Source organism: Oncorhynchus mykiss, chromosome 29 (assembly GCF_057628025.1).
Source record: "Oncorhynchus mykiss isolate SJ-2025 chromosome 29, ASM5762802v1, whole genome shotgun sequence".
Lineage (NCBI taxonomy): Eukaryota > Metazoa > Chordata > Actinopteri > Salmoniformes > Salmonidae > Oncorhynchus > Oncorhynchus mykiss.
Window position 1 is genome coordinate 14047018 of NC_143050.1, and position 22285 is coordinate 14069302.

Consider the following 22285-nt stretch of genomic DNA (forward strand, 5'->3'; position numbering starts at 1 on the left):
GGCATATACAGACAGACGATAAACAGGATATACAGACAGATGATAAACAGGATATACAGACGATAAACAGGATATACAGACAGACGATAAACAGGATATCCAGACGATAAACAGGACATACATACTGTGGGTTCACGCTCTCCTCAGCCAATGTGAGTAAGACCTTTAACAGGTCAACATTCACAAGGCCGCAGGGCCAGACAGATTACCAGGACGTGTACTGTGAGCATGCACTGACCAACTGGCAAGTGTCTTCACTGACATTTTCAACCTCTCCCTGTCCAAGTTTGTAATACCAACATGTTTTAAGCAGACCACCACAGTCCTTGTGCCCAAGAATACTAAGGCAACCTGCCTAAATGACTACAGACCTGTAGCACCCACGTCTGTAGCCATGAAGTGCTTTAAAAGGCTGGTCATGGTCACATCAACACCATTATCCCAGAATCCCTAGACCCACTCCAATTTTCATACCGCCCCAACAGATCCACAGATGATGCAATCGCTATTGCACTCCACACTGCCCTTTCCCACCTGGACAAAAGGAACACCTATGTGAGAATGCTATTCATTGACTACAGCTCAGCATTCATCACCATTGTGCCCTCAAAGCTCACCAATAAGCTAAAACCCCTGGGACTAAACACCTCACTCTGCAACTGGATCCTGGACTTCCGGATGGGCCGCCCCCAGGTGGTAAGGGTAGGTAACCACACATCCGCCACGTGGATCCTCAACACAGGGGCTCCTCAGGGGTGAGTGCTCAGTCCCCTACTGTACTCCGTGTTCACTCATGACTGCACGGCCAGGCATGACTCCAACACCATCATTAAGTTTGCTGATGACACAATAGTGGTAGGCCTGATCACAAACAAATACGAGACAGCCTATAGGGAGGAGGTCAGAGACCTGGCCGTGTGGTGCCAGGACAAGAACAAAGCCTCAGCGTAATCAAGACAAAGAAGATGATTGTGGACTACAGGAAAAGGAGGACCGAGCACGCCCCCATTCTCATCGACAGGACTGTAGTGGAGCAGGTTGAGAGCTTCAAGATCCTTGGTGTCCACATCACCAACAAACTAACATGGTCCAAGTACACCAAGACAGAAAGCAAGAGAGAGCACGAGCGCACGACAAACCTATTCCCCCTCAGGAGATTGAAAAGATTTGGCATGGGTGCTCAGATCCTCAAAAGGTTCTACAGCTGCACCATTGAGAGCATTATGACTAGTTGCATCACTGCCTGGTATGGCAACTGCTCGGCCTCCGACCCGCAAGGAACTACAGAGGGTAGTGCGTACGGCCCAGTACATCACTGGGGCCAAGCTTCCTGCCATCCAGGACCTCTATACCAGGCAGTGTCAGAGGAAGGCCCTAAAAATGATCAAAGACTCCAGCCACCCTAGTCTTAGACTGTTCTCTCTGCTACCGTACGGCAAGCGGTACCGGAGCGCCAAGTCTAGGTCCAAGAGGCTTCTAAACAGCTTCTTCCCCCATCTAATCAAATGGCTACCCAGACTGTTTGCATTACCCCCCCGCCCTCTTTTACTTGTATGCCGCTGCTACTCTCTGTTATTATCAATGCATAGTCACTTTAATAACTCTACCTACATGTACAAACTACCTCAATTACTGGTGTCCCCACACATTGACTCTGTATCGGTACCCCCATGTATATAGTCTCACTATTTTTATTTTACTGCTGCTCTTTAATTACTTGTTCCTTTTATTTCTTATTCTTATTTGTATTTTTTAAACTACATTGTTGGTTAGGGGCTTGTAAGTAAGCATTTCACTGTTTTATTCGGTGCATGTGATTAATACAATTTGAGTTGATAAACAGAATATACAGACGATAAACAGGATATACAGACAGATGATAAATAGGATATGCAGACGATAAATAGGATATACAGACAATAAACAGAATATAAAGACAGACGATAAATAGGATATACAGACAATAAATAGGATATACAGACAACATAATATAAAGACAGACGATAAACAGGATATACAGACAGACGATAAATAGGATATACAGATGATAAACAGGATATACAGACAATAAACAGAATATAAAGACAGACGATAAATAGGATATACAGACAATAAATAGGATATACAGACAACATAATATAAAGACAGACGATAAACAGGATATACAGACAGACGATAAATAGGATATACAGATGATAAACAGGATATACAGACAATAAACATAATATAAAGACAGACGATAAACAGGATATACAGACAGACGATAAATAGGATATACAGATGATAAACAGGATATACAGACAATAAACATAATATAAAGACAGACGATAAACAGGATATACAGACAGACGATAAATAGGATATACAGATGATAAACAGGATATACAGACAATAAACAGAATATAAAGACAGACGATAAACAGGATATACAGACAGACGATACATAAGATATACAGACGATAAATCGGATATACAGACGATAAACAGGATATACAGACGATAAAAATAATGTGTGAGCTAAGAACTACAAGCTTCTACAAGCACCGACAGAATAGGCTGTAAAATGTTCAGAGTGACAGGGATGAATGTGGTAGTAGCCTGGATTGTAATGAACTGCCACCAAGAGGAGCCTAGCTTCTATTGAGTTACATGCCTTTTGTTCTACTTGGTTCTCATTGTGCATCCAACGGTAGGTCTCTGTTACATTCAGTGTAACCTGATACTGGGAGATGCAAGAGAACACATCTGCAGACTATATGAACTGGAATGACAAACCTGATTACTCTGGGTTCCATCAGCTATTGCTTACCTTAAACTTGTAATGGATCTTACAGTAAGAGAGATTTAACCAGATGGTAAAGTAATTTTTAGTTTGACAGGCTAGCTATGTGACAGTCACACTAGTGTTGTTTTGTAGCACTGTAGTGAATACATCAGGAGACTTAGTAGGTATCAGCAGAGGATGTATCCCTGAGTACATCATGTCTTGGTATAGGAGGTTACACAAGGTCAAGGTTTTAGAATAGTGAATTCACCCAAATCATTACAAACTGCTATTTTAAAAAGAAGAGCAATACATTTAAAAATATTCATAAATGTAACATTGCCATAATCTGTTATTCATAATGGAAGTGTAGGCTCGGCTCAGCAGCAGTCCGTACTCAGTAGGCGCACGTAGGCAGAAGTAATTAGCCAATCGTTTATGTTGCTTCTACTCAGTATGTGCTGTATAATTATTTATTCTGACAGCATGTTGTCTTCCTGTGGGGTTTAGGAGCAGCTGTCTATGGCACCCTGCCTGCCCAACTGCTCAGGGATATGTTGATCTGGACCCTTTACATCCTGGTCAGTCATGATTTTGCACCTCATGATGCTTCTTCTTCATGACCATGGTCCCCAAATGTTGTTTTTCCTTATAGAGTTGAATGTTCTCTTCCTATATAAGGGGCAATCTGCGATTGCTACATGCATTTTTTTACTTTTAAATTGATGATATAAACCCATTGATTCTTGAAGAATATAACTTATAAATGCTCATGAGCTTAGGTCAACTGTCATACCCCAATAGAACCCAAAATATAAGCCTGTTTGTATAAGCAAGGTTGGCTTGTAGGTCATGTTTTTATATATTACAGAATATCAATGAATGCCAGTTTGGAAGCCTTTGTTAAGGACTCTAACGCACTTCGAGAGGCCTTAACAAAGGCTTAAAAACTAGCAGTGACTACAGGGCAAAACAGACCAAAGGACATGGCAAATACTGAACCATTAAAGGAATAGTTCACCCAAATTACAAGATGACACATTGGTTTCCTTACCCTGTAAGCAGTCTATGTACAAGGTATGACAGCAATCCATGCTTTGGTTTAGTTTCCTTGGCACTGTTTCCAAATGCTAATGTTTTAGCATTTGTTGACACAAATCCCATTCAAGTTATGGGACTGAAATTAGCATTTTCTGCATATCATGTTCAAATCATCTATAAGTTACTTTGGTGCACTTCACAATCAATTTTAGATACTTTTTGATGATTTAGAAACAGTGCCAGAGAAAGTAAACCAAAGCATGGATTGCTGTCATACCTTGTCCATAGACTGCTTACAGGATAATTGTGTAATTTGGGTGAACTATCCCTAATGGTTTGAGACTTGCTGCCTCTCCAATCTGTCCCCTATACACATTTAATTGTTGTGGCACAACTACAGTACACCTACAATAAATTGGTATAGTACTCTCAGTAACGGGTGGCACAAATGTAGCCTGTCACAACGCACGTCTCAAAATATGTTAATAAGCCAGACACAACAATACCACACAACAACTAGTGGTCAAAATGTTATTGACACTCCAAAAATAGGGTATGGTACTGTGGGGTGGAATTACAGTATCTTTCGAAATACAGCAATTATTTAATTTTCCCAGTGCACCATCATTTTGTGCATGCTGCAGAATAATGCTTTACAGTAATTTAGTGTTGATAAATGTACACATTTACTGTATAAATCACAATTTTCCATAGCAGAGTAATTTTCAGTGTAATTCGCTTTGTAAATCATATAAATAAATGTAGGCACCTTGTTTGGTTTGTTCACTTCCGACATTGATGTCACTCCATCCTATCACTCAGAATGTTGAAGAAGTTGCCAGTTGCCCATCCCATAATGATGTGCGGTTACAGTAATGTACTCTACTTCCCTTCACTCTTGTTGGAATTGGCCTATATGGATAGGGTTAAATTGAAATGTTTCTTACAGAAGAAATATTTAAAGAATATGCATAACTACGGTAGCAATTGAAAGGGAACCGTTTGGAGCTAATGGGGAAATGATTAGACCAAAGGTGAGGACACAACAGTTCACCTGACACAAGACCGAATCCAAACATTACACTGTTGTTTTTATATGCATTTTACATTTACTGTACTTTTCAATGCATTTGTTGATAACAAAATACTCTGGATACATTCAGTAACATGATAAGACTATTCCTGGAAAATGTGGGGTAGGTACAACATAAGACAAAAAATAACAAGGGTTTGAGTTAGAAGACTAACTGGTGTCTCCTAGTGGCCACACACCTCTCCAGAGTGTGCACAGTTCCTAAGTAATTTTAATGCACTTTTATGACTCAAAGAAGTCTTCAGTTATTGGGTACTTTTACTTCTAGCTTTGCCTTTGAAGAACTAGAGCAAGCACACTTGTAGTTGTTTTGTTTACAACACAGCCTTGCATCCCGCCATCACACAATTACTGTTGTTGTTTACGCAATCCAAAAACGATCCACAAAAAAATCGTAGTCTGGGTCAGGTGGGCATGATTTTAAATGTTCTTCTATTGGCAACATCACTAGCTAAGTTATAAAATACGATCTTACAGTGTTATGCTTACACAAGGCAATTCAAAGAAACAAATCGTAATTATGGTGCGCACAGAAAGGAGTCAAGAATGCATTCAGGTGCGTGTGCCGCTGCAAATGTTCTTCACAATAAACAATCATAGACTTATTTGTTCATTTGTTCATAACAACCCAGGGTGATACCATGTCGTCTTGTAACTGTGCATCAAACATAGTGATCATAAACACTGACACTGTATATGACATGAGTTTTATGATATGGAAATGTGAAGGCTTGCTTGAATGACATCAAAGCGTTAATTATTATTCTTCAACGTCTCATCTTTCAAAATATATCAAGTCATTTTAATTTACAGCCTTTCCCTCACTCAGACAAGAAAACGTTTGCAAAAGTTGCCCAATTACCAGAAGGGATAGGAAAGATCTTCTTATCGCGCGCTGCTCAAATTCAGAACTGCTGTCAGTCAGACAGTTAAAACCAACACAGAGCTTTGAAACGCGGCCTGGGCTCTGACGTCATTTACTGTTCAAACTCCATATTTGGGGCGGCAGGTAGCCTAGTGGTTAGAGGACTATTAACCGAAAGGTTGCAAGTTCGAATCCCCGAGCTGACAAGGTACAAAATCTGTCGTTCTGCCCCTGAACAAGGCAGTTAACCCACTGTTCCCCTGTAGGCCGTCATTGAAAATAAGAATGTGTTCTTAACTGACTTGCCTTTTCAACCAGTAGGCCTATATGGGTAGGAGTGTACATCTTTAGAATGTACGGTATCATGCACTATTTACGGCTAAAATCACACATTGCAATTTACTGTAAATAATGAATATGGTACTTTACTGTTCGATTTATTGTGTCAAAATAACAACCTTTTACAGTGTAGGCCTACTTGGTTTTCGTGTTACTGTATGACTGATCTATTGCCACTAGATGGAGGCATTGTTACAGTAAAACAACTCAGCTGATGCCACTTTTGTGAAGTTATGTTGTAAACAGCAAAGAGGGGATTCACAGAAACATGTACATTAAAACGACTTCATATCTTTACGTGGTCCATGCTTATTCAGTGGCCTTAATTAGATTAATTGGACTGACAAATCCGTTTCAAATCAAGTTAAGCCACCTGCTAAATTGCATCTCATATCTTAGATTATACTTGGGCTATATAATATAATTTGGTGTGTGTATGGAAAAGCACCTCTCATCAAACACGTTTTCTTTTGTTGAATTCGCAAGATATGTGCTGAGTAATGCAAAATGCGTTGCGCAGGCCTAGAGGAATCTTCTATGGGACGGTCGGTGGGAGAATCTGGGTGGCAGCCAGAAAACCAACCCAGCTTTTAGTTCAATGAAGCACGGCGAGGCATTTCACCGTGGCGGTCAAAAAATCTCGGCGTAAACACGTCTGTAAGGTATTTAAAAAATATATATTGTTTTTGTAATATATGACAAATAGGAATGGATAGATGCATTTGTGTTCGTACATTCGCAAAAATGCATTGAGTCGCTTTTGTTATCAATAATCTGATGCATTCAGTCAATAAATGGTGAACACTTTATAGGATTTGCCTGAGATTTACCCAACGTGTTAAAAAATACATGAGCTATAATATGAGTATAACTGTTTTGTTACTCTCTCTCTCTCTCTGTGAATGTGTGTGTGCGTAAGCACTGTCTTATCAATTATAACATATTGTCAATTTTTGCCTTATTCAGCTTTTTTTGAGTGGAGTTGGGGAGGAAGCTATGGAGCAGGTGATGGAGCAGGTTATTGAACGTGTGTTTGCCTCTGGAGTGGCTGCTCGTTTGAGGAGCCAGTGGGACCGCAATGAGGGCATCGGTCAGAATGACAAGGCCCTGAAGTTCTTAGGCCAAGACTTTGAATATCTCCGGTCCCACAGTCTGCAGAGCAGACGGCTGTTTGAGGATGATGCATTCCCTGCTCAGATCTCGTCGCTGGGCTTCAAGGAGCTGGGGTCACGCTCTACAAAGACACAGGGGGTCCGATGGATGCGCCCCACGGTGAGGGAGAGATAGATCTACATGTTTGACTTTCTACAGCAGAGATGCTCCTATCCATCTTGATATTTGTCTCACCCGTAGAAACTCTCTGTGTTCCTCAGGAGTTCTGCTCTGACCCTCACTTCATCGTAGACGGAGCCACTCGCACAGACGTCTGCCAGGGAGCTCTGGGTGAGTTCAGATTGCCCACAATGTGCCCAACCTCTGCCCTACTGTGCTATGGAGCTGGGCTTTGGGACTCTTGTGTGCAATGGTGACGAAAGGACATGAACTGATAGATAAACAGAGAGACGGAGACTTACATGATGACAATAACCCTACTCTTCTCAAAGTTGAGTTTTCTCAAACCATGATTTGATTATCATAGCTAAGTTATTTAGGCACACCTAACATAATGTCATGTGGTATATTTTGTGGGCCAGGTGACTGTTGGCTGCTGGCAGCGATTGCTTCACTTACACTGAATGAGACTCTACTACATCGGGTGGTGCCCCATGGGCAGAGCTTCCACCAACAGTATGCTGGGATCTTTCACTTCCAGGTACTTCTACACTTCACTACCTTCCCCCGTACCACTCCTATCAGTCCTTACCACTTTTACCCGGCTATATCTGTCCTGTCCAGAGCTACTCCTGTTTTCCCACATATTGAAATATTTGACCCATCTCCAGCTCAATATCCAGTTTCTCTGCTGTGACTTAATGCCCTTTATTTCAGTAGACTGTACACCCAAATGCACAGACCTTTACAATATACTATCTATTGTAACTGATCTGGCCCTCCACCCTAAATTCCCCACTACCCAGCAGTGTTGGGAGTGCCACTGCCCCACATCCCCCAACTCCTCCAGTCAGTCTTGTACCCACAGGCTGCATGCATGTTGCTATAATTACTGCCCGTATTTATAGGTGGACGTAAACAGAGTGTCACTCAGAAAAGCAGGGAAGGGCTGCTAAAGCACCCTGCTGCCAGATTCCTACAAGGAGCACCAGGCCACAGTCCACCAGCCAGCCTAGCCCCTTTAGTATGCCACCCAAAGAGAGGGACAATGATAAAGATCTGGGGCACTCACTTAGCACCAGAGGCAATGCACTCATAACTGAAAGAGCACAGCGGGGTTTACCTCTTTGGTTTTGGACAAACACTCTGGGGAGTCTGTTGAACTGCAATTGTCTTGTTGCCAAGCAATCTCCTCTGTCCCTGGCAACCTGACTCTGTGCACTGCAGTATGCAGAAAGGTCTGCAGCAGAGCCTCTCCCAGCAATGAATGCAGCATAATAAACACAACCATCCTTAAATCACAGAAGTTGTACATTACTGCATTTATATGCTGTGTATACCAAAGACTATTTTGTAGCAGTTTTGCTCGTTTCCCATGTGCACCTGGTGTGTAGTTCTGGCAGTTTGGGGAGTGGGTGGATGTGGTGATTGATGACAGGCTGCCAGTGAAGGATGGGAAGCTGCTGTTTCTCCACTCAGCAGAGGGGGCTGAGTTCTGGAGCGCCCTGCTGGAGAAGGCCTACGCAAAGTAAGGACAATGGATGGCGAGAGAAAGACAATTTACTGTACAGACACAACATAACAAATTGTTATAACAGAACTGTATGGCTGCTACGAGACACCACTGTCTGTCTGTCTGTGTTGCAGGCTCAATGGCTGTTACGAGGCCCTCTCAGGGGGCAGTACATCGGAGGGGTTTGAGGACTTCACAGGGGGCGTGACAGAGATGTTTGAGCTGAAGAAGGCCCATCCAGACCTGTTCAGCATAATCAGTAGAGCAGTGGAGCGAGGTTCCCTGCTGGGATGCTCCATAGATGTTAGCAACACACACCACACGCACGCATGCACAGTCTTGTATAACTAACCTTGTGGGGACATACAATTCAGTCCCCTTCAAAATCCTATTTTCCCTAACCCTAAACTGAAAAACTAACCTTAACCCTAGCGTCTAACCCTAAACCTAATTCTAACCCTAACACTAATTCTAACCTTAACCCCCTAGAAATAGCATTTGACCTTGTGGGGACTACCAAAATGTCCCCAGATGGTCAAATGTGTTTGTTTATTATTCTTGTGGGGACTTCTGATCCCCACAAGTATAGTTAAAACGCATTCACATACACTACCGTTCAAGAGTTTGGGGTCACTTAGAAATGTCCTTGTTTTTGAAAGAAAAACTTCTTTTTTTTGTCCACTAGAATAACATCAGATTGATCAGAAATACAGTGTAGACATTGGTATAAATGTTGTAAATGACTATTGTAGCTGGAAACGGCAGATTTTTTCATGGAATATCTATATAGGCGTACAGAGGCCCATTATCAGCAACCATCACCCCTGTGTTCCAATGGCACGCTGTGTTAGCTAATTCAAGTTTATCATTAGAAAATGCTGATTGATCATTAGAAAATGATGTTAACAATGATGTTAACACAGCTGAAAACTGTTGTTCTGATTAAAGAAGCAATAAAACTGGCCTTCTTTAGACTATTGAGTATCTGGAGCATCAGCATTTGTGGGTTCGATTACAGGCTCAAAATGGCCAGAAACAAAGAACTTTGTTCTGAAACTTGTCAGCCTATTCTTGTTCTGAGAAATTAAGGGTATTTATTCCATGCGAGAAATTGCCAAGAAACTGAAGATCTCGTACAACGCTGCATACTACTCCCTTCACAGAACAGAGGAAACTGGCTCTAACCAGAATAGAAAGAGAAATGGGAGGCCCCGGTGCAAAACTGAGCAAGAGGACAAGTACATTAGAGTGTCTAGTTTGAGAAACAGATGCCTCAACAAGTCCTCAATTGGCATCTTCATTAAACAGTACCTGCAAAACACCAGTCTCAACGTCAACAGTAAAGAGGCGACTCCGGGATGCTGGCCTTCTACATAAACACACACATACCACACAAACACACACACACTTTTCTTTAAGAAACAACTTCTTTGTGCGATATAGAAAAAATAATTCTCTAATTCTTTCAGATCTCTGGTGTTTTCGAGATGGAGGCGATGACATTCAAGAAGCTGGTGAAAGGCCATGCCTACTCTGTGACAGGTGTGGAGGAGGTGAGAGAATGACCTGGATAATGAAAGTTTTGATTAACAATACACATATAGTTATATCACAGACAGCAACTCATTCTTATTGGCTAGGTGGAGTTTAAAGGAAGTCCCACCAAGCTCCTGCGGATCAGGAACCCCTGGGGAGAGGTGGAGTGGACCGGAGCCTGGAGTGACAAGTGAGAGAAGAGGGGGAGGGAGAGATAAGAGGTGAGATAACTAGAGGGGAATGAGGTGGAGGAAAATTGGGTAAGAGTTAGTTCAGGAAAAGTTCAGTCTTGAGTCAACTTGGGCTGGTGACATGTATTTTAAGAGATGTGTCAGTCTTTCTTTGTGGTTTCAGTTCAAGAGAGTGGGCTGGAGTTGACCCATCGGTCAGAGCTAGATTGTACAACCGTAGCGAAGATGGCGAGTTCTGGTAAGTAGTTTGTCAAGAGTTTTTAAATATTTTATATTTTAATACTAACACAATATTAAGCCAATAGTACCCTCAAAACCAGTCTCTCTGCCTCTCCCATAAACCCCCCCACACAGGATGTCCTTCCGTGACTTTCTGCGTGAGTTTAGCCGTTTGGAGATCTGTAATCTGACAGCAGACGCCCTGCAGGCCAGCCAAGTGAAGAAGTGGAGCTCAACGCTCTACCCTGGAGAGTGGAGGAGAGGCAGCACTGCAGGGGGCTGCAGGAACTACCCAGGTACATTAGGATAATGAATTGAGAGAAGGGGTACAAGGAGTAATAGATTAGGGTTTTTATGTTTTCCCATCTTCTCTACAGCAACGTTCTGGCTCAACCCTCAATTCAAAGTGGCCCTTCAGCACCCAGACACAGATGGCCAATCAGGTTGCAGCTTCCTGGTGGCGCTGATGCAGAAGGATCGTCGTCGGCAACGGCGTGAGGGGAAAGACATGGAGACCATTGGATTCACCATCTATGAGGCAAGATATTTACTTCAGTAATTGTTTGTATTTGGTAACAGTGAAGTTAAGAATCTGTAAGAATGCTGTGACTTAAATACCTTTCTTTCTCTCTTCTAGGTTCCAGAAGAGGTATGACACATTCTGGTAATGCTAGGAGTCCATCTCTGCATGAGACCATAACAGCAATCTCTACCCTCAAATATTGGTCCTCTCATTTCTGTACTATCTCCTATCATCCTCTTTCCTTCTTTCCTTTCACTGTTCCTTTCCTCTCCTCCTCTCTCCTGGACAGTTTACGGGTCGGGCCGGGGTGCATCTAAAGAGGGACTTCTTCCTGACCCACGGCTCCAGTGCCCGGTCAGAGCTCTTCATCAACCTGAGAGAGGTCAGCACCCGCTTCTGCCTGCCCCAGGGAGAGTATATCGTCATCCCCTCCACCTTTGAGCCCCAGAAGGACGGAGACTTTGTGCTCAGGGTGTTCTCTGAAAAGCCAGCTGACTCCCAGTGAGTGAATGGTGGTGGGGTGGGTTGGGTAGGACAGAGGGAGAGAGAGACATATGAAAAGCTCAAGCCAATGAAACTGGCTAAAGACTTGATCCTCTCCTAACAGGGAATTGGATGATGACATCACAGCTGATCTGCCTGAGGAGGTGAGAAATGATTTTGAACTAATTCAAACCAATATTAATCTATTGACTAATCAGTATACCACAGTTGTACAGGTGACAGACAACTAAACTGTCTGTGTGTCTGCTGCAGGTAGAGCTGGACGAGAGCCAGATTGATGCAGGCTTCAAGGGTCTCTTCAGACAGCTCGCTGGAGCGGTGAGAGAAAACTACATTTTTGGTGGGATACATGGTACTTGTAGTCCTTTCTTACTTTATTTTATTCTCACAGGAAATGGAGATCAGTGCCACCAAGCTTCAGACCATCCTAAACAGAATCATCAGCAAGCGTGAGTCTGTTATACTGGCATCTCTTTTGGTTAAAGGGAAAGGCATGTGAGGTAACACTTGTATGGTGTGTTCACTGTCACTTTTTATGTCACAGATAAGGACCTGAAAACAGACGGCTTTGGCAAGGAGGCGTGTCGTTGCATGATAACTCTCATGGATGTATCCTTAACTACACCTTCTTTATACCCACCCTGATGTGTGTCAACTATCACTGTGCTTCCTCTTTATTCCTCTGTCTGTCCTTGACATTGATTTGACAGACCACCGGCACTGGGAAGCTGGGCTTGACAGAGTTCCATGTGCTGTGGGAGAAGATCAAACGGTACCTGGTGAGTCAAACATGTCCTACTCTTCTAAATAGACCTCTGAGATTTTCACGCTATTGTTGGGTATGATTTCCACACCATGCTTGCTGTTGCCAACATTTGTAAATAACCCCTCTCCACTCTTCTCTCCCTCTCCTCCACCACTTCAGACTGTGTTCAGGAAGTTTGACCTGGATAAATCTGGCACCATGAGCTCCTATGAAATGCGGATGGCACTGGAATCAGCTGGTACCATTTTATTCCTGTTCTAGTAGCATCCTCACAAAATGTATAAAGCGCAGAGTTTACAGTGTGTTTATGTGAATGCAGTCTCCTCTAACGTGAGAACATTGCCTTTCAATTTCAATCAAACTGTAACGTTGAACTTCCGCAATATGTATTGACTAGAGGCCTTTTAAGTGCACAATAACATGACCAGCTCTGCCTCTGGTCACTTTATCCAACAGGAGACAAGTCTCTACCTAGTATTACCATGACAAGCTACCCCTATGTGTAAGCAGGCAAAAAGCCTAAAATAGTTTGGCTGACAAGACTAGTTGTCTAGGTGAGAGATCATAAGAGCTGTTTGATGTGCTGTTCACACACTCTCCCTTTCTCTACGTCAGGCTTCAAGTTGACCAACCACTTGTTCCAACTCATCATCCTACGCTACGCAAAGGAAGACCTGAATGTGGACTTTGATAACTTTGTCAACTGTCTCATCCGTCTGGAGACCATGTTCAGTGAGTGGACTTCACCTTGAATACAGCAGTGATACATGTCATAATGCTACTAACACCAGTAGACTGAACAAACCGCTCTCTGTCCGCCATCCCAGAGACCTTTAAAGAAATGGACACTGATGTAGATGGGGTGGTTTCCTTCAGCTTCTTCCAGGTATGTCACCACCATCAGAAACACAGCCTTCTTATTTTCAGGGAGAGCAGCTTGTGGAGCGTTAACATCAAACACTGCTTTTGAGCCCAGACACAACAGTTCCTTTATCAATGTTTTAGTGGTGTCATCGAAGTGTGACTACTTTAAGCTGTTAAATGTGTTATGAGGTGTTGAAGTCCTTGCTCTCTTTCCTTTAGTGGATCTCCCTCACCATGTTTGCCTAGACAGATGGATGGCCTTGGCCTGCTACTGCTTGTGTTGGTGGCGTCACCCCGACTCCAACGGCCATAGAATATGGTCTTAAATGTGACAAAGTTGTGGTTCTAAAACAGGTAGAGGAGAACACAAATGCTTTTGAATGTTGCCTGTGCTTGACTTTCATTTTATTAAAATATTTTAAAAAACAGTGATCAGTGATTTTTATTTTTGAAACAAGCTGTTGGATTTATATTCTGACACAAGTCAATAATGTAAAGCCTTAGTTTGAAGAGAATAAAAAAAACTGATTCTAACCTCAATAACAAAAAGCGCCTTGAAATGTGGAGTGAAAATAAGTCATTTAAAGGTTTTATTAAATACATTTGTTTGAAAAGCCAACTCTTTCTGGATACTGCTGCACTTCTCAGGAATGTATGGATTTTTGTTAGCTTTCATTTTTGAAAATAAAGTGCAATGAATGATCTGAACATTAAAAAATTAGCAGCACATGTTATTTTCCCGGCAATTATTTAACAAACTTTAAAGAGCAATAAATAATGCATATATATAATTATTTAACAAACTTTAAAGAGCAATAAATAATGCATATATATAATGACTTTATACACTTGTATTCATAACTACGATAATTGTCTTGACATCTCTATCCACCAACACACAGCTTACAAGTTCACTTACGTTTGGATTTTAAATCCTGTGATACAATCATAAACCCATTTCTCTCTATGGAGTTCTCTCTAAGGACAAATAGCCCTACCGTACGTATGCTACACATGGCTTTTAACCACCTCTGGGGCCAACACAAGCTGATCCTGTTAACGTCCCAGTCACCTCGAGTCAGCCCTGCCACTGGGCTAGAAGCACAGGGTGAGAGCATAGAGGCCAGCCCAGGGCCTAAAGATGCTGCTCGCTCGCTCTCCCTCTCTCAGTTGAGTGCCAGTCCCTCACTGACGGGCATGTTGATATGGGCAGTCAGCAGGGGTGCACTCTTGCCCTCTCGCAGCACAAACACCTGGAATTACACAACGCGTGTCAACAACAGCTTACCTTCTACTTTCACATTGGTTTTATGTTCAAGGAGGCACTGAAATGGCTACACAGTGAAGAAAAATAGAGTAACAGAGAAATGAAATGCATACTTTAATGATGTCAGAGATTCCTTTATCACTCAGGCACTCCACAAATGTGTCAATAGGATAGTTGAGCCCAGGAACCAGTAGGGGGATCTGTGGAGAGTGAACACATTCAATAATATTCAGGCAATTAGCCAAAGTGAACAAAACATTTTATTTGATTTATTTCACCTTTATTTAACCAGGTAGGCTAGTTGAGAACAAGTTCTCATTTACAACTGCGACCTGGCCAAGAAAGCAAAGCAGTTTGACACATAACACAGAGTTACACATGGAATAAACAGACTTTTTCTACTGTATTATTGACTATATACAGTGTGTGCAAATGAGGTAAGATAAGGAAGGTAAGGCAATAAATAGGCCACGGTAGCGAAGTAATTACAATATACCAATTAAACACTAGAGTGATTGATGTGCAGAAGATGAATGTGCAAGTAGAGATACTGGGTTGCAAAATAGCAAGATAAATAAATAAATACAGTATGGGGATGAGGTAGGTAGATAGATGGGCTGTTTACAGATGGGCTATGTACAGGTGCAGTGATGTGTGAACTGCTCTGACAGCTGGTGCTTAAAGCTAGTGAGGGAGATATGAGTTTCCAGCGTCAGTGATTTTTGCAGTTCGTTCCAGTCATTGGCAGCAGAGAACTGGAAGGAAAGGCGGCCAAAGGAGGAATTGGCTTTGGGGGTGACTAGTGAGATATACCAGCGACATTAGTGAGGTGTACAGTAAATATCACTGGTCATGTGATGATATATGATGGGTTAAAAAGAAAGGTCACCTTAAAGAAGGCTGTCCTCATACTATACAGGCTCTCATCATACAGAAAGCTGATGGCCAAGTGCATGACAGGACGGCATGCGGCTGTGTTCTGGATGTTCAGAGTTAGCTTGAAGGACGGGCCCAGGCCCTGCACCTAAAACACAGACAGGACGAGAGAGACCCAACCAGGAGTTCTGACTGTGCGCTAAACCGTGGCTGTGATTCTACTGGAGACACTGACGTTCCCTCAGACACCAGACTCACCACTGCGTTCATCTTGAGAGGCTCAGACAGGCTGGAGGACATGGGTGTAAGGCTGGACTCCAGGGCTTTAACGTAGGCCCTCGCTGCAGCCAGACGCAGACGACTCAGGTCCATCTGGAAGGCCCTGTGCATTGCTGGAAAGCACACGGCCCAAACCGAACATTACACAAATTGACCCACAAACCCAAGAAACCCAAAACTCTCTCCAAAAACTGCAGAGAAACAAGCAAACCATTGTTTAGTTCTGGTTGGACATACGTACCCACAGCATTCTCCCGTTCCCTCATGGTTTGGTCCACGTACAGCTTGGTCTTCTTGGGGATATTGAGGCGGATGCTTTGTGCCAGAGGGGGACCTGGGGCAGAGTCCCTGTCATCAAACACAGCTGTCCTCTTCAGGATCTTTACTATCAGACCACCTCCTACAAAACACAGGGACACACGCTGAAATCAGGCAGGGGACTTCATTTCAACATCTGTCCATTGTACTAAGCATCCTAGACTAGAGGACTCTCTTTTAAATAATACTTCCAATCCCAAGATTCTATCCTAAATGAACAGGTGATCCGTACCTTTGGTGGTCATTATAAGGGTTCCGTCTTCTCGTCCATATCTCCCAAAACAAATGCTGGTCACTACATCCTGGAACACAGAGAACTGACAGTCACAACTAATCATGGCAGTGGGGTACAAACCTAGCAAACCTAAATCATCTTTCCAAAAACATTCCCACATCTCTTTTGTGTGCCAAGTCTAAAACAAGCAGGAAATAAGCATGGGAATTTGTTTCTAAAGAGTGTTTCATCAGAATCAAGTAGCTACTAACCTATTGGTAACCTATTGGCCTGTCTAGCCATGGTGTCTTACCGGAGTCTTGATGGTGCTGATGAGGTTTTTGTCTCTGTAGAGGTGGACCTCACAGTTAGCCAGGCCCACTAACACAGCCTGGAAGCCCCTGGTGGGGAGGTCCATCACGCCCATGGTAGTGACAGGGGCTGGCAGGCAAGCCGTCCACAGCTTCTTCCCCTGGACACAGAGGACAGGACAAGACACACACACAGGCCTCTTCCAACTATCACGTCACACAGCTGCAGTTTCTACTGAATTGACTGAGTGTAGGTGAGAGAGGGTGCTACCTACCTTCTGTGTGAAGCCCTGCAGGGTCTCCTGGGCACATCCCACCACCACACTCTTCCCCATCCTCACCAGCCCCACAGGGTGAGAAGACAGCTCAATACAGTACTTGGGCTTGGGGGAGTCCCTGCAAACACAGAGCACAACAAAATGATATCCAGCGATTTCCTCTGAATCCTCTGAAAAGAAACATTGGCTGGCAATAATACACTCAGGCCAGATGTAATACGTTTAAACTTCAAGTTTTGGGGGAGGGTCATCCCTATGACAGGCCAATGTGTGATTTCATCCTCAAAACATATACAACTTTCAAACCCAGACATTTTCCCACCTTTTCTTTATATCTCAAAAATGTTGTCGGTATCAAAGCCAAAACTTTTATTTCCGCAAACCGACCTAGTCATGATTGAGGTAAAGTTCTGCCTACAACTTAGTAATGCTGAGGTGGAATTGGCATGCATTACGCTCTTGATGGTTGCTAGGCAGCGCCCGTTACCACTATCCTGGCAGTTGTAAACTTTGTCTGCCCACCACATGCACTGTTTTCTAACCACTACTGGATGGATCCAGAAAGAATTAGTGTGGGAATAAATATAACTGAATGACGAAAATATCAGAATAAAGTAGGCAAACCCAACGCGTGTTCAACAATTTTAGCACTGTTTTGAGACAAGTGTGGGGACTCTTGATAAATATTTGTCACATTTTTCTTTTCACTAAATCTCTCTCTCTCTCTCTTTGGATATTAGGCTACAATTAGACTGTTGAAATGTTAGCTAAGTTGAGGTGAGTGCTGCTCATGATCCTCTGGTCTAGTTGGCTCATTTAATAACACTGAGCAGAACATTTTGCCAGCATGTCACTGTATGTAGTTTAATTAACAAGGGGATTATTTTTGCTTTTCACTTGTAGTCACTTAGTACCCTAAGCCTACTCCCAACCGAAAAGCCTGTGACTTGTCTTAATCAATCTATGTGTATATTTGGTTAATTCTCTGGCTGGACAAATAAGTAGAGGTGGTAGCTCATCTATTAGTTGGGTCATCTATCATCGATCAGAAACATTTAGCATGCAACAATGTAGCCTAAATCAAGTGTAGGCCTATTATATTGCTCGATTACGTATAAGCAACTCCAAAAACCTGCGGAGGTTGTGAAATATGAACACGAGACTCACATGTTTTGAAAATATATATTGCTATTATTTTCTATTGGTATCATAATGAAGATACTCAAAGTGTAGGGAAAAATAAGAACTGACCCGTGCAACAGACAGCTATATCCTTCCACTAATATTGGACTAGTAAAGGCCCAGTGCACTACTTTTGTGAGGATTTTTTTAAAATGTATTGTATATATTATTATATTCTGTAGACTTTTCAGGGGGTGCTGCAGCACCCTTACTTCTCGCAGCTATGCTCCCACTCCTAAACTTGCTGGCATGTGCACAGGATATATAAAAGGCTTATCCCAGCAAGAATGTGGTCAAATGGGACTGTATTAATTGGGTTCTAAGAAAACATTGCCAGATTTATTTTTACAGGCAACATACTGTACAGTCTGTCTGTAAAGGATAGAGAGACAAAGGTATATTTTGGTTAGTGGTTGCCATACCTGCGGAGGATGTAGATATTCCCATTGCGACAGGCCACAGTGATCCGGAACTCCACATCAAACTGACCAGTCACATCCATTTGAGTGGGAGCACTGGGGACGGACATCTGTGGCAACAAGAATATGGATGTCAACAGAGGGAATGGGAGAGTAAACCATATGAATTCAACAACATGACTGGATCTGGATAATTCAACAACAAAAAAGTTAAGTCTCATACAAATCTCCGTATGGAATTGAAGCAAAAGCCCCTCTTACACTAGCCACTGTCATGCTCTTCCTCCCAGATCACATCGAACCAATGATTAAGCCTTCATTGTAAATGACTCTTTATGTATTGAACAGACCTTCGAGAGGATGGTGAAGGCCTCAGGGTCCAGGATATAGACATCTTTACTCTCAGTGCCAATAACCAGACAGCTGACTGCATCCTCATCAGCCATGTTCTTCTTCAGGGTGCCGATGCATGTAATAACAGTCTAAGAGCACATACAAACAGTTGACTGTGTGTGTGTGTGTGTGTGTGTGTGTGTGTCACATTGCTCAAGTCAATCACTGCTGTGAGGAAGGCTACCTGTCTTCGTATTGGCTGCGCCTTATGAAGGTTCACAAAAGCCTCCGTGTCTTGTGGGTCCAACATGAGGAACCTTGACAAATAGAAGGGATCATTGGTGATGACACTTCACTCACACAAACAGCCGCAGTTACTTATATAACTGAGTTGTTACCTCAAAGATCTGACGGAGAGTGGAACATCAGCTTTGTCTCTAGGTGAAGGCAGGAGAGTAGCACTAATTATTACCATGACCCTGATCATAATCCATGATCATAATGCCATTTTGTCAGAGTAACCAGTTTTGATCATGGTACAGTCTTTTGAATGGTTTCATATATATCTTTGTAAGACGGTCAGAAAATCAAGCATAGGCAATTAAATAAAATCAACAGTCAATTGGGAACATAACTCAACGCATGCTATTAGCAGGAACGTACCGGATGCCCTCCAACATTTCCTTCAAGCTCAATGGGTCAATCATGTCCTTGTGAAAAGAGAAGGGTTAGTACAGCAGGCCAATCAGAAGAGAATCATGGTGCTCTCCCAGAAGCTTGGCTGGTGCATAAAACCCGCCAATTCAGATAAAAAAAAGTACAGCAAGTCAAAAATTGAAAACATCTCAAAAGTTGTTGCTCTAACAGTATAGAGGGAAATTATATATATTTTTTGGTTTTTTATTTGCTGAAATCTTTGCAGCTCCACTCACCTCCCTTGCCTGGTTCCAGACGTCCTGTTCCAGAGCATTGACCTCTAACGGAGGGAGAGTGAACTTGAAATAGGGCCGCAGGTTTTTATAGACATAGATGAAGGGGCCGGAAGCCACAGCGATGGCAGGCGTGCGTGGCTCATGCTGGTCCATGAGGAAAGAAACCAAGCCAGTGGGCAGATCGAGCAACGTGTTCTCACTCATCAGGCCAGTTCCACGGTACACCTTCAGCTTCATGTTGCATGAACCAGTTCCCAGGTCCCCCACCACCAACTAGAACAGAAAGAAGGAGAATGTTCATCTTGTACACAGAAATCAAAGGCATACTAATCAAACACCACACGTACACGCACCCACAGAACAAAAGGAGTCAACCAAAAAACATGCATAAAGAGCTTCTTCCTATGAGAAAAAGGATTAGTGGCAGATTAAGAAATCACTGATAGCAAGTGTAGCAACATTATTCTTACCTTATTCTCACCATCCCCATGCAGGTCTGCAAGAGCTGTAAAATAAATACACAGGCCCGGGTAAATTCATTGTCTGAGGAAATAGCCATTTGTTAATAAATATATATCCACAAAACTTGAGCAAATGTATATTTAACAAGACTAGTGACAGAAATGAGAAATTGGTGGTAGCTAAGGTGAAATCTTACCAATGCAAGATGAAAAAGTATAGAGATTGGCCACTGGATCGTAGTGTGCATCTAACCATTTACTGGTCTCAGAGCTGTTAAGAGACAGAGTAAAGTTATTTGTTTTGAAGCAAGGCAACAATTTTTACTCCAGAATTTAGCCTAGCTAACGTTAGTGTTGCTGGGCGTATGTAGAAAATCAGTCAAATAACGTTAGTTAACTTACCTACTGGGCACAGACGTAATTTCAACGTCTAACTTAGTGTTGACTTACATTTCGTTTAATGTGAATTCGACAAAACAGGTCACTAACGTTATATCATAAGATTTAGGTCAAAGTTGGGTGAAAAGACGAAATTCCCTTAAATGTAAATCTAATCAGTTTTCTACGTTGATTCAACGTCATTACATAGATGTTTTGAGGTTGAAATTATGAAGAAACATTGATTCGCCCAGTTTTTTTTAGCTAATGCGATTAGCTAGCTAACGTTAGCGATAGCAAAGTTGGCCTGCTTGATATCCTGCTAACGTTTGCTAGCTGGCTTGCTTGATTGCTAGACGTAGCTAGTTAACGTAACGTCAGCTGAAAGGTTTGCGTTCCTGTAGCTAGCTAATGTAACTTACTTTTCTTTCATCTGTGAGACAGAAGACATGTCCAATATGATATTCCTCAATTAATATTGCAAGGATATTTTGTGCCACTGAGGTAGCTAGCTGGTTAACGTTAGCTCGCCTGTTTGTTTACGTTAGCATTAATCAGATCGGCTTTCCCGTTTCTATGGCAGCAAGGAAGGAGCAACAGAGAAAAGATTCCTCAATAAATAGTTTTTTATTTTTATTTTTTATTATTCATAATACAAAAATCAACTTACATTGCTACATCAAACATGTCTAGCAAACCAAACACAGTTATTAACAATGCTCAAACATACAAAATACATTAATAAAATACAAAAAATAAACAATTGAAGTGCAATTATATTCACTCTGAAAATATCTTATTATAATGATTCATGAAGATGTTATTATTTTTGTTATTCACTAGGGTTAGTGTTTTAATAAGATAATTAAATTCAATCAGAAAAATGTGTAATTTTGGTATAGAATTTTGGAATTTTTGTTTGTGTATAAAGTATTTGGCAACAAGAATTAAAAAATTAACAATCATTTCAGTGGTTTTGTTATCATTGCAATAGTAACATATTATATATTTTATGTTAAAATTATAGGCAGTATTCATAATGGTAAATAAGTACTTTGCAAGGTTTTCCCAAAATTCGGACACAAATTTACATTCAAAGAACAAGTGAGACAGATTCTCACCTTCTTTTTCCCAGAAAACGCAGATATCATCAATAGCCAATTCCTCAATAAATAGTTCTGCTTATTAAATGGCCACTGTGACGTCTCGGTCTTTGATCGTATACACTGAGTGCACAAAACATTAGGAACACCTGCTCGTTCCATGACAAACTGACCAGGTGAAAGCTATGATCCCCTACCTCCACTTCAATCAGTATAGATGAAGTGGAGAAGACATGGATTGTCTATGTGTGCATTCAGACGGTGAATGGGCAAGACAAAATATTTATTTGCCTTGGTTTGAGAGTGTCAAGAACTGAAACACTGCTGGGTTTTCACGCTCAACAACATTCAGCTAACTTGACACAAGTGTGGGAAGCAATTGGAGTCAACAACCCTGTGGAACGCTTTCGACACCTTGTCGAGTCCATGTCCCGATGAATTGAG

At 42.1% G+C, this 22285-nt stretch overlaps 2 protein-coding genes across 4 annotated transcripts; one reads left to right on the top strand and one right to left on the bottom strand.

Moving 5' to 3' along the window:
* Window positions 1-6604: 6604 nt before the first annotated feature.
* On the top strand, window positions 6605-14208 carry si:dkeyp-50d11.2 (calpain-1 catalytic subunit). Of its 2 annotated transcripts, XM_021591473.3 has the most exons (22): window positions 6605-6764; window positions 7069-7374; window positions 7476-7545; window positions 7797-7915; window positions 8769-8902; window positions 9022-9190; window positions 10357-10440; window positions 10528-10613; window positions 10778-10852; window positions 10969-11129; window positions 11211-11371; window positions 11471-11482; window positions 11646-11857; window positions 11964-12003; window positions 12113-12178; window positions 12252-12309; window positions 12405-12469; window positions 12571-12639; window positions 12786-12864; window positions 13242-13358; window positions 13454-13512; window positions 13710-14208. In XM_021591473.3, the coding sequence occupies exons 2-22, from the start codon at window positions 7099-7101 to the stop codon at window positions 13734-13736; spliced, it is 2139 nt and encodes a 712-aa protein (XP_021447148.3). In that variant the 5' UTR covers window positions 6605-6764; window positions 7069-7098; the 3' UTR covers window positions 13737-14208. The 2 variants fall into 2 exon arrangements, with proteins under 2 accessions (XP_021447148.3, XP_021447149.3); XM_021591474.3 differs by lacking the exons at window positions 11471-11482; window positions 11646-11857; window positions 11964-12003; ... (6 more) ...; window positions 13454-13512; window positions 13710-14208 and having other exon boundaries at window positions 6653-6759; window positions 11211-11407.
* On the bottom strand, window positions 13919-21331 carry bbs1 (Bardet-Biedl syndrome 1). Of its 2 annotated transcripts, none has more exons than XM_021591475.3 (17): window positions 21161-21331; window positions 20558-20631; window positions 20370-20404; window positions 19900-20172; window positions 19631-19677; window positions 19366-19404; window positions 19212-19284; window positions 18985-19116; window positions 18638-18744; window positions 17031-17151; window positions 16758-16916; window positions 16463-16532; window positions 16154-16312; window positions 15892-16025; window positions 15647-15781; window positions 14871-14957; window positions 13919-14743 (listed from the first exon to the last, which is right to left on the bottom strand). In XM_021591475.3, exons 1-17 carry the CDS (start codon window positions 21187-21189, stop codon window positions 14657-14659), a joined length of 1761 nt encoding a protein of 586 aa, XP_021447150.1. In that variant the 5' UTR covers window positions 21190-21331; the 3' UTR covers window positions 13919-14656. The 2 variants fall into 2 exon arrangements, with proteins under 2 accessions (XP_021447150.1, XP_090082694.1); XM_090226568.1 differs by having other exon boundaries at window positions 20763-21326.
* Between the last annotated feature and the right edge of the window lie 954 nt (window positions 21332-22285).

What these genes read in the sequence shown, in the direction of transcription:
- si:dkeyp-50d11.2 (XM_021591473.3), top strand. Translation starts at nt 7,099, where the DNA reads ATGGAGCAGGTGATGGAGCAGGTTATTGAACGTGTGTTTGCCTCTGGA. An exon ending in CAGCTGATCTGCCTGAGGAG is followed by an intron (nt 12,004 to 12,112) that starts GTGAGAAATGAT and finishes TGTCTGCTGCAG; the next exon opens with GTAGAGCTGGACGAGAGCCA. An exon ending in AAACAGAATCATCAGCAAGC is followed by an intron (nt 12,310 to 12,404) that starts GTGAGTCTGTTA and finishes TTTATGTCACAG; the next exon opens with ATAAGGACCTGAAAACAGAC.
- bbs1 (XM_021591475.3), bottom strand. Translation starts at nt 21,189, where the DNA reads ATGTCTTCTGTCTCACAGATGAAAGAAAA. An exon ending in GTCTCACAGATGAAAGAAAA is followed by an intron (nt 20,632 to 21,160) that starts GTAAGTTACATT and finishes GTCTCTTAACAG; the next exon opens with CTCTGAGACCAGTAAATGGT. An exon ending in GAAATGTTGGAGGGCATCCG is followed by an intron (nt 19,405 to 19,630) that starts GTACGTTCCTGC and finishes GCCTTCACCTAG; the next exon opens with AGACAAAGCTGATGTTCCAC.